Source organism: Pleurodeles waltl, chromosome 3_1 (assembly GCF_031143425.1).
Source record: "Pleurodeles waltl isolate 20211129_DDA chromosome 3_1, aPleWal1.hap1.20221129, whole genome shotgun sequence".
In the NCBI taxonomy this organism is placed as follows: Eukaryota; Metazoa; Chordata; class Amphibia; order Caudata; family Salamandridae; genus Pleurodeles; species Pleurodeles waltl.
The window spans coordinates 1,992,979,460-1,992,992,097 of NC_090440.1; the positions used below are offsets into that span (position 1 = coordinate 1,992,979,460).

The window sequence follows — 12,638 nt, forward strand, 5'->3', positions numbered from 1 at the left end:
GAATTTTAGATATTGCAATCTTATATTTTCCATTTTTCCTAGTGTCCCGATGTTTTCCCCACTGTGTATTTATCAACTTTACCAATAACTAGAATTTTGTTGTTAATATACTCTTTAGTTTCATGTCCTATATCATTGCAAGTCTTGTTTGTTTTTAACATGTATCATTAGCTTTTTCCTTGAATCTGTTCTTGATTCTGATGTGGCAAGAAGAGTTTCTGCATCTTTGAACTCTCATTAGTACCGAATCAGTCTGTGCAGAGGCGTCACAGGTGTTTGCCTTGCTTGTAGTGGGTTTGTTGTGGTCAGAATGTGAGTCTGTCACATCGGTTTAAAGGTTTCCTTATTTCCACATCTGTTGGGGTCCGGTATGAACTGTAATTGCATTTCAGTAATGAAATTAACATATGCTAAACCCGAAGAAAATAAATATTTATTTCCACAGAAAACAAAAGGAACAAATGGCTTTCCTGTTGATTTACTTGAATGCATCCTGACAAACCCATAAAGTTTCTAATTAATGTGTTAAGAGTGGATTCATGAAGAAACCTTCTCTTTAATGCTATAGAATGAGTATATACCTGCCACTGAAGCAAATAAATTGCCATTAGAATGCACATCTATACTTCAAAATGCTTGGCATGATGATGTCTTTTTAATATAGACTGTGAGGCGTTTCTTAGGGTGGGGCAGTTGGGGTTACTGGGCACTCATGTGTGGTACTGGTGTTTGCCACCGGGTTTCAGCGGCACAATACTGTTGCATTCTATTTGGACCACTTGACGCTATAAGGTGGTAAGGATTAAAAAATCAGTTCCATTATCACACAATAAGTTACTCTCTTTACCATCACTGTCCAGTGAGTAATGTCCCTTTTAAGACCTGACCTGATGTTATTACATTGGTTGAATAGGTACAGAAGAAAATCAGGAGGCAGGTTTACTCATTTTTCAAGCAACTCATTGCAGCAACTAAATTTGCTGCTCTCCGTTGCACAAGGGAGAGAACAGCACAGAGACATCTACTAAGATTGGCCTGCTGCTTTTGTCATCACCTGTGCTAGCACACTAACTGGGCTGCCTTGTGTGACTCACAACCTCCCACCATGGTGCAGAGGTGAGTGTGCACGGTCTAGAATAGGGATTTGTACGGGAATCAAATGCTTCCAGTACACATTACTATGCCTAGATACTTTTCAGAAGGATCCAACAGATTGAGTGTCTGCTGTGCTTTTTAGAGCACATGCAGTATGTTTTTTTTTTTCTTTTTTTGGTGCAAATCCCAGTTTGGCCAGTTTAATAGACCAGGCTTTGTGGCAAAACTTTATGGCGATTTCACTGGCCCACCCAATTAATGGCCCAGAAATCCCATTTTTATGTAAATCAACACAAAGCACTTTTTGCACAGAGAAAATACAAAATAACTTTTGTGCTGGAAAGTAAATATCAGTGTTTGCTTTGCGTCACTTTGCAATGGTGCAAATCTGGGCAGCCCAGAAGGCCTAGCACCTTCTGTGACGAGGATACAAACCCAAAGGGATTATAGCCCTAGGCACTAGATTTTCTAAAACATTGGCGGAATATTCTATGTTGTCCTAAGGGGCTGTGCTTGGACCATCTCAAGGATTTTAGAAATATCTTGGTTCCCTGTTATTTTAGAATGGCTTTTCTTTCTCTTTTTGATTGGCAGAAATAGACCAAACTCTGGGCAATATCTCGTACTGGTGTGACCTGGGGTGGCTCACTGGATACTTGGTGGGCTGAAGTCAGAGCTACTGAGTTTCCAAAATCCAAGGTAATAATACATGACAGTGTCCCAGATAAATTCTTTATGGGCCAAAAACCAACCACACAAACAACCACCCCATCGCAACCATCCTTAAGATGTCAGTGGTAATCCTGAAGATTAGTGATAACATTAATGGTGACCAGCGATCCGGTTCCTGTATATTGTTAGGGACAAACCACAACCAGTTTGAAACCCATCTGGTTATGATACTGGTGGGACACTTGCAGTTCTGTGACCAAAGGCACTTAAAACTTCAGAGACCTGTATCTTTGCATTTACCAGTTACGTTCAAAAGTTTCTGGTGGTGGGACACACACAAGACACACACAAGTGGCTATTGGAAACTTCTTTAGGGTCAGGAACTTGCTATGTCTTTAAAAGTGGATGTTTTTGCAGTGAAACAGGTGAGGAAGGAAGTTGAGGTGTTTTAAAACGTCAGTAAAACACCTTGATAGCAAGTAAGGAGACATTCACTGAGAAAACCAAGGTGTAATTGAAGTTATGGATAGCTTTGGTTATAACACCATAACATGTTTAACTGTGGAGTTCATGTGCATTTTCTTTTTCAAATTACAGATGATTATAAATGAACACTAAAAGAACACTACAACTTGCAAGTGATTGTTCACGCCACAGTCCATACCTCTTCCAAGACTCATGCTACATATAACTTGCAGGCCTTTTACAATGATAGTGACCTCACCCTTAATGCATCTAATGCAAATAATATTGTGTACATAATTCTACAGATGAAATTACATATCATATTATCCATAACAGTATGAAAGAGACACCAGTGCACTGATTGGTTCAAGTATCTAATGTTCTTTGTGGTTTTAAGGATTGTCACTTATTGGTAAAAAATAATTGTAGCTCCCAAGCAATGCATTTGGTGTGTGAGTTGTGGTTTGCATTGCTTTTTTGTGAGTTACGGATTGCAGAGTTAACTAACTTTCAAATGTTGGTTTATTTTAACTTACGTTTAAGGAGTTATAACCGAAGCTAACCAGTCTGGGGATACTACATCCACCGTCAATGAAAGTTCACCTTATCCTGCTGCATAACATTTTTTTTGCGCCCTGGTACTCCACTCCATCATTCCTTGACTGATCTAGTGGTGGTGATGCTAAGCCCAAATCAGATCAGAATGTTTATCGGGCTATTCCATGTTTTCATTTTTTGACATACGTAAGATAGCAATTAATGCTTATAACAGACGTTTTGCTCTGCACAAGATACAAAATGTATTGGTTTAGTTTGAATGTGGGTATAATTTATCCTTGGGTAACAGATCACTCTTAAGCTTTATTTATTTTAAAGTTTTAAATATCACTTCTTCTGAATTATGCCTGACAATTTAAGAAGTCACTTAATCACATTGCTTAGGTGTAAATCACTGTAAAACCTGATTTAAAAAATCCTAGCGCTAAATTTAGAAATAAGATATATTTATATTATTCGTTCCTACAGCCATTTACACCAAAGTGTTGTGGAATAAATTCATAACATGGTATAATAGATATATGCAAAGCTTAAGGTTCATAAAAGGAAAGCGATAGAAATTGGATGAAGGTAACAGCAAAGTTCTCAGACAGTTTTAATAATCACATATTTAAAATGATGATATTGGAACAAAGCTCAAAATACAGGTCTTGAAAAATCTACTCACCATGGAAAGTCAGTTTTTTTCATGTTTAGATTTTTTTAGGGCTTGCTGGCTCGACCTGGCGATGGAGCACTGGCCTGAACTGCTGCAGTAATTACATCCACTGTAACACAGCTCATTGTATGCAGCATGGGGCTCTGGTGATGCAGCAGGCTAAAACGTCATAGAGTTTTAAGGCTGATAAATAACAGGTTTTCTGGTTGGCTGATTGCAGAGTGGGCTTGGACTTTGAGAGCCCGCATTACAGTCAGCCAATCAAATTTCAGCTAACACTTGTGTTTTCTGTCAATAATATAGTGTGATTATTGCTATTGCACTTGTTATGTAATATAACCTTCTCTTAATTATGAAAATAAAGAGACAAAAATATATAGTTTTTTTACCAGTCTATTTTACCTGCTTTTCATTATCTGGGTACAGTCTACCAAGGTGGGATACACAGCCCGAGATACATGCATGCTCCTTTTGCCAACCCCTGTGTGCGGGGTCCTCAGTACTCAGTCCAGGCTTAGCTTCCAAGTTTTTGGCTTGCACATGTGACATACATATTTAATTTTTAGTGTTCTTATGCATGACCTTTCAATGACTGCCTCACGCACACAAGGCAGCCAAAGCAGGCAGGAGAGTACTGACCGCTGCAGAGCCTAGATCTCGCGGGATGTGACTTGGTGCACCACACCGTGCAGACATTTGCTGTTCTTGAGTGTGAGTGTTACTACCTTATCATAGCCATGGATAACTCATCTCCGCTATGTGCACATAGACAGCTTTAGCCAAGCCTCTCAGCACAGCACATGCATGTGGTAATGTACTAATGAAACATAGTAGCAGCTGCACCCACTTTTCGAGCTCTGGCTGTGCCATACCCATGGCAACCTCATCTCTAGTCGGACCCTGGCCGAAGATCTTCACTGCAGGCCCACGAGCTCTAGCATCAGTGAGCAAAGTATATTGAGCAGTATGGGACAGACAAGAGGAGCTTGATTTGTGTAACTTCACATTCCATTGCGGTGATGCGGACACGACACTGAAATGCATTAAATTAACCCGTGATGCGTGGCACTTGGCAGGGCTGTCCAGGATTTAGGTGGAAACGTTGAACTGAGCTTGGAACCTGGTCCGTCTTGGTAGTGCTTCTCCTGTGCTTTTTAAGCTGTGGCAAAGACTCGTGGCACACCAACTGCCTTGCAAGGAGGCTCAGTCACAACCCCTCCTGTCGAATCTCTGACTGACCATAGCGTGACAAGCTGCAGGTGGTGTTCATTGTTGAATTTATGGTGTTGCTCAGTCTATGTGAATGGAAACTATATAAATGGAAAGTCTGTTACCAAAAATATATATTTAAAAAAAAATGCTCTTCTGTGTACATGATGCTGTTGAGTTAGTCATTATATTTTTTCTTTGTCTAAAAGTGTAGACTTCGTGCTTATCTGTGCCCCCACATATAACATGCTGCTGCATTTTTAACTTATTGCTGATATTTAAATCAGGTGTAAGCATTACAATATTGGCTGTGCTTTGCTCCCACCACCCTGAAAACAATGCTATTAGTGAACTAAGGAGCAAGTTTATCATGTGCTCTCAATACATGAATTAAATTATTTTTCATAGAGAAAAGTTTTTCTATTAAATAAAACACAAGTGATGTTTGTACAGGGCACACCCTGAACCGACGTACTTGAAGGTGCTCACATATGTGATAATGGAGAAGAAGGAAGCTTAGTGAATTAAAATATTTGCCTAGGATAATTCGGTTTGCTCAAGCGTGGAAGCCGGGATCGATCACAGATTTTCTGGTTTCACATTTTGAAGTTTAGCCATTCGAGAGGTATTACAGCAGATGACATATTTTGAAATGTTGGAGCATGACGTTAGAACGTGGGTAGCAGAAAAAAGCCACATAAAAGCTTGAGTTGTTTTAAACTCAAGTGTCCAAAAGAACCTTAAACTGAGCCGGAGTACGCATCTGGTTGAGCCTGGCTAGAGCTTTCAGTAGCTTGCCCACCTCTATACCATATATTCTCTTTAGTTCAGTGGCACCAGCTGGTATAAGTCCCACTCCCAGCTTGTGATCTAGAATGTGTGTGCCCAGTGGGAACCTGGGCATCGATAAACCAGCCTGAGTGACTCCTGAAACCAGCAGCGGGAGTGCTGCTGCCTGAATCACTGCACTGACATTGTCACCCAGCACACGGCTTGGCCAGGTGGCCTGGTTGACTTAGTTAATGCTCAGTGACCATGTCTGCCCCCTGAAATTCGGCCCTCCCGCATTATTTTCTGATCTGAGGTGGATCGAGTTGAATTGTTGCCCTCTTCCAGTCCTAACTAATGTGTTGTGAGCAGGATGTGACGCTTTTCTACAAGAAGCAATGATTTGTTTTTTCAAATAGATAATTGTAATGATTGGCAATCGGTTTCCACCTTTGCGTTACTGCTTACTGCACACTTTGCATTGTTTGAGACTCTATGTGGTTCAAGCAGACAGTGCACTAGACCTGCAGGGTCTGCTAACATCTTCAAGATTTTTCGAAGCCCGAGTATAAAACACTCCGTCGTGCAAATTTCATTACATTGTACGGGGCTTTGTAAAGAACGAGAAAAATATGAAACTCAACCTTACTAAATTCACCAATCAAAGCTCTTAGGAAAGAGCATAAGATTGTGAAATTTACATACCGAGTGCATGCATGCAGCTCTGCCCAAGTGTTCTACTGTGCAAATAAGACGGGGAAATGTTAAACATAGCCCATACTACTACAACATATACCTCTGTGCAAGCGAGCGTTCCTAATTAAACTTAAATTCTTTACAATACAACTGGATTTCAACAGACCGTACCGCTTTTGGAATCTGTGCGTCTGTGACTTTTATTGTGGCTCCAATCCCAAAGACCAGAAACTGAACGTCCTTTCGTTCTTGCCCAGTCGCTGTCCCAAATGGTGTAATGCACCACTCTAAAAGGATAACTCACATCCACCAACACGCCTACCTCTGCAACCTAACCACCCATCACGTGCAACCATCCACGAGCCTCACATGTCTGTAAGAGAAATAGAAAGATGGCGTAATTCAGTGGCTGCTTCTTTCATCATCACAGTCTAGGTCTTTTTCTTCTCTTCACTCCGGCACCAGACCCTACTGAGATTTTATTTGACCTCTACAGCAAACCGAACCTATGCATGAGGCTTCAAACGAGCTTTGTATTCCTGTGTACCGCAGTGTATCTGTTGACTGTGCTGAGATGCACGAATACCCGAATTTAGAGGGTAGAAATACAAACTAAGTTTGTACATCACCTTAAAGATGCGTGAAAAATAATGTTACTGTATAAAATGAAAGACACTTTAAAACACCACATTTGTATGTTTATAGTTCAAGAACTTATTTTACACGTGTTTATTTGGGAGTTAATTACTACAGCTTGTCACTTTCTTGCTCCCTTCACGTCTCAACTATGTCAATTCTCTTGAAGCTTACAATTATTGGTTTTGACTAAAATGTAAATAAAATAGTTTTTTGTTTTTTCCAGCTGCTAGAAGAGAAATGCTGTGGAAAACTGGACCACATCAGTTTCCCTATATTCCAGCCAAGCACACCGGATCCAGCAGCTGCCAAGGACGAGGAGCCAGATTCCACCCAAGATGGAGAGCTTGAGAAAATTAAAGAAAAGGAGCCGCAGACTCAGGGGGAGAGTACCGGCTTAAGTCTTGCCCTCAGCTTGGGGCAGTCCGTGGAAAGTCTAGGCACTTACCCTGCAGATCCGCAAGCTGGTGGCGATACTGCAGAAGCCCACGGGCAGGGGGTAGAAGCCAAAAGCGAGAAAAAACCCAGTTTAATAGATCGCCAGGCTTCTACCATAGAGTATCTGCCTGGAATGCTGCATTCTAATTGCCCCAAAGGTCTGCTGCCCAAATTTTCCAGCTGGTCCCTGCTGAAACTTGGCTCTGCTAAGTCATACAATTTTCATACAGGACTGGATCAGCTGGGATTCATTCCAGGGACTAACTACCTGATGCCATGGGACATTGTCATCAGGACACGGGCCGAAGATGAGGGCGATTTAGACACAAATTCTTGGCCAGCTCCAAACAAGGCTGTACCAGGGAAGCGAAACGCTGTAGTCATGGGTAGAGGAAGGAGGAGGGACGATATCGCCCGGGCCTTTGTAGGCTTCGAGTACGAAGACTCTCGTGGCAGAAGAGTCATGTCTTCTGGACCTGATAAAATAATGAAAGTCATGGGGAGCGGGCCAAAGGAATCTGCCATAAAAGCGCTTAATACGGACATGCCGCTTTATATTCTGTCTCCATCCCAGGGGCGAGGCCTCAAACCACACTATGCTCAGCTCATGAGGATTTTCGTTGTGGTGCCTGATGCTCCACTGCAAATCATACTTGCACCTCAGGTAAGATACTGTGTACAATACAGACCTGCTTGTAAGTATCTTTTGGTCACCCTAGAATGTGAAAATGCTGTTATTAAAATATGTTTCCAAGTCTTGTATGTTAATATACATATAACTGTGTACAGTGCTTAGATCAGTGGTCTCCAAACGTTTTAGTGCCGTGCCCCCCCATTTGAAAAATAGAAATTATTGCGCCCCCCCCCCCCCCAGAATTTTTCACAATTATTTTATAAAGATGGCAATGTTTAAATATGTCTAGACCTATTTAAACATTGCAGTTAAGTACTGTTACCTTTTTAGAAAATCAGTAATATGCTTCTGTTGAAAAAAAGGCCTATTATCTGCATAATGCTTCTTTTGGCCAGAGTCTGGCGCCCCCCTGATATCACTTGAGGCCCCCCTAGGGGGGCCTGCCCCCCAGTCTGAAGACCTCTGGCTTAGATGATTAAGTCCCTATAGGACATGTTTTCAGCTGGCAATCACTGCGTGTTGGGAGTTGCAGTCTTGATTCACAATTGACCTGGTTTGTCTACAAGTACTAGAATAAGCACAGGGCCAAAAGCATGATGTAGCAACTACTCGAAGCTTTAAGCTTACCCTCCTTCTGTTAGTCACGTAGGAGTAGATGATGTTAAGAATAGACTGAGGCAAGACAGTAGGTGTATTATGGGCTGAGTAAGGTGTATGGAGAAGGGCACGTCGAATAACGAGTATAATGATTAATTGCTGTTTATCCGCGGGAGGTGGGAGGGATGATATTTGGAAATGTGGTGCTCCAAAAAAGGCTAAATTACTTTTACTTGCATGAATAGCCAAAAAGCCTGATGCCAAGTATCTTCTTGGGTAGAAACGTAGTGTATTGGTGAACTACACTGCAGTGTAATTGTGTGCACTCAGTGAAGTGTAACGGAGCATAAGACAATAAGCTTGCAGTTAGTTGACTTCAGATATATAACTTTAGGACAACCTAAGTATCCATCTGAGGCAGAGAAAATGAATACATGTAAAACCGAAAATTGTAGTATCTACTTTGCAGCACCTGGTGTTGTAGATCACTTGCTGTGCACTGCCCTGACATTTATGGTTGGTTTCAGAATAATGCAGCTTGTGTTTTTTCCAAGTTTCAGTTAAGTTTCGATTGTGCATGGAATGATCTGTGATCATGTTCCCAGAAACCCACAATGTTTCGGGACACAAACTCTACCTTCAATTAATGTTTTCCACCATTGGGTTTAAAGTTGATATTGTCACCATAGTAAAACCGCACACTGGTTGAAAACCTATTTGAATCATCAACAGGGCACATGCATTGATGCTGGATGAGATGCCTTTACAAAGATTGCTTGCAAGTCAACCATGCGATTGCAGGTTGTGTAACAAGGACTCTGAGCTGGAAAAATACGTTTTAAAACAAAGGTTACTGTTATCTATCATCGTGAACTCTGAGTTATGCTTACCAAGGTATCGCAACAAATCCAGGTTTTGGAGATATATGAAAATGTGATGTAAAAACACTGTTTGCCAAATGAGGAATAGGTGCTAGTTAAATTACTCCACAAAGCTAAAAATATTCTCACCTGTTGAAGCACAGGAAAAAACTTAGGAGAAATCTTCTGAGACAACAAATTAGGAGGGAATGAAGAATGATTCATCCAGGGCTAATGACTTGGATGAAGGTGATCGATACCGGGCAAATATGGGTCCTAAATATACAAAATAAAGCAAGGGACAGTACACTTAATGAACAGCATTTAACTGGTTGCAGGATTGGCCTCCAAAACTAAATTGAATGCCCAAGGAGGAGCTGTCTTAACCACAGGACCGTTTCTGAGGCCACCTTCGAGATCCACATCTAGGTGTCTCTCAACCAATAGAAGTTACTAGAGAGCATTGAATGATAAAGGCGCCCGATGTAAAGCCTCACCAGTGGGCATGAAAAATGATAAGCAAGACAACAGTCAAAAGCGAATACATTGTTGACCCTCATATAGGCCATGTTAGGACAGCCTCGCCAGAATATCGCCCAGACTACCAGTCTCTCTTAGATGAGCATTGAAAACAGCACCACTATCAGGAATCCGCAAGAACTGAAAAATAAAATTCAAACAAAGAGGGAGACTACTAATGCCAAACATTGCTTCCATAACTTTATCACCATCTGTCCCAGAGAAGTCCGATGATAGTGAGTGAGTGAAACAAAAGGGGCAACATCTTGAAGGTGATTAAAACAATGAATCTTGAGTTAACACATAGTAGAATCTGCTGGTGATGTACCAATTACTTTTTTTATAGGAAAGGCTTCACCACTATAATACAATATTGTCATAATGCTTTGTGTTCCGAAATAGTGGTTTAATTTATCATAAAGTAACCTTCCGTTCGAGGAATACGATGTCCTCCTAGAAACACTGTCCAGACCCTAAAAAACCAACCGGTACCTTACCATGTTGAAGACTCTTTTAAAATTAACAGCTGATCCTCAGTATAGAGATTCTTGTGCTATAAAACAGTAACTGGTTACCTTCCTTTCCCCTGCCCAAACATCCATCCAAAATCCACAGAGGTGGGGGAGACTGATGGAATTTTCAGTAAAATGAAGGGTAATCACCACGGACAGGTGTTATCTATAACAGGTTATTATTAGGCTTCGATAAAAGGCTATTGTATAGAATTCAAAACCCTACCATTAGACCATCCACCAAGAGAAAACACACCCATCAGAGACCATCAACCACTACAAGAGGTGGAATCTTTAAAAGCTAAGGGTTCAATAGAAGAGGTTCCAGTTGTGGAGCAAGCCACAACTGTATTCACTACACTTCCTTATTTGAAAAGGGAAATTGTGCTCTCGGCCTCTTCACCTCCAAAACAAATAGTTGAAGACTATATACTTCATTTTAGCAACTTTCTGAGAAGTCATCCTGCTGGTATAGAAAGAACATATGTTATGACATACCTCTGAGATAACCATTTCGATAGGCCGAATGCACCCAGCCCATCACCAATGCAGCAGGTTTGTGGTAAGTGGGGCAACCATTATTAATTCAAATTACTGGTATTTGGCATAATAGCTACACAAGTGTTATACCAAATGCCTCAGACTTGTAGCTACACTTCTGTGTCATCTTGGTTCATGATTGTCCATATCTGGTTGATTTGTTGGTCAAGGGAGGGCAGTTCAAAATGCACAAATTGTAACATTGTTTCATTACCTGGATTTATTGCACAATGCCAAGAAAATCTCACCAAATACAGCATTTCTTGGGTTCTGCTTTCAATTTGGTGAAGGCAACGGTTTCCCCAAAAAATGACAACGTTTGACATTACAGAAATGGATTTCTCTTTACCAGAAGTCTTAACTGTTGACATCGAGGAAGGCGATAATCTAGCTAGGAATGATGGCATCTTGCATTGCCTTAGTTTCAGATGAGCAATTATAGATACGTCATCTGTTGTAATATTTGGAGACAAAATGATCTTAAGGAACCAGGGATTGAGAAGATGCCTCATTAATGGGCTAGGGAACAGACGTGGCAAGGCTGACAATTCCGGACACATGGTCAGGCATCTGGACAGTTCCACATACTGATGTACTGGAGCGAACTGCAGTGGCATTTGTCCTCAAAGCTTGAGAGAACACATTTTACAAAAACATGTTCATTCACATAGGTAAGGTGACAACAGTGAATTACATTCTGAAGCAGTAAGGCACACTTCCATCAGTTGCACACTTCAGCTGTTTAGCTCTACCAGTTTGGCATTTGGACACAGTCCTCTGATACACCTCCTAGCAGCAAATCTGCCAGTGGTGGAGCTACCAGACCTGTTAAGGAGAAACCATCGGGAAACACAAAAGTGTGTACTCTTCAAACGTAAGGTGTGTCGCACATAGACCTGTTGCAAAGATATAGAATACAAAATGTGCATTTTGGGGTTCCATAAGCAAGTGCGAATGCTCTGTGAAAAGATTGCTTAATGACATTTGCATATACGTTTTATGTCGCCTACCACATATCGCCCACAAGATGTGACAAGCATCAATGGTAGTGGTACTCCTTGCACTCACTAGCACACACAGTCCATGGTACTCCCTTCTTCTAGATATGTCAGTTCAACCATTCTGCTATTCGCCCTAGCTTACAGACTTGTTAATTAAAAAAGAAAATGTTGGATCTTGCATACAAACCTGTACTTGCGCAACCTGAGACCTTAAAATGTGGGTATTAACAATTGCCACAAGACTGTATGGGCATTCTAAAGGAAGCTAGAATTGGCATGCTGTGCAGCAAAGTGGAAAAGTTTTGCCAGCTAGTGTGTTTCCATATACATCAATCCGCTTCAGTGTGCGTGTTAAGGCTCAATTGATAATGCAAAGGTAAAGATTGTCTTACATATCAATAAGGATACACACTGCAGCAGTTGCTGCTCATTTACAAAGCAGAAAACATCATTCTAATGTTTAGAATACCTAAACATTAGGGTGCATCCTGGCCACGTCCTCAGACATGAACACTGTTGTAACTCCACTAATGTGTACACCTTCTGAACCATTACATTCATGCACACTCCGTGCGTTAACAAGGAAGGGAATCTTTTCAGAGGTAATAACACTGTTGCATAGATTGTGAGATGCCAACATTGTCAGTGGATGAGATCTATCAAGAAGTACACAGGGAGAGTTGTTTTACTTTCTTTTCCACTTTTTTTTTAATCAAAAGTTGCCTTGTCTTTTCATATCAACCAATACATTAAGCTATCAGCACTAATTTCAAAAACCTA

At 41.0% G+C, this 12,638-nt stretch overlaps 1 protein-coding gene across 1 annotated transcript in view; it reads left to right on the plus strand.

Annotated features, from left to right (window-relative positions):
• The window catches only part of SMG8 (SMG8 nonsense mediated mRNA decay factor), a 58,807-nt gene that overhangs the window by 25,342 nt on the left and 20,827 nt on the right, over positions 1–12,638 (plus strand). Inside the window, exon 3 of the mRNA XM_069226417.1 lies at positions 6,984–7,859. Within this exon, the coding sequence (XP_069082518.1) occupies positions 6,984–7,859 (876 nt within the window). The remainder of the gene's footprint in view (positions 1–6,983; positions 7,860–12,638) is intronic.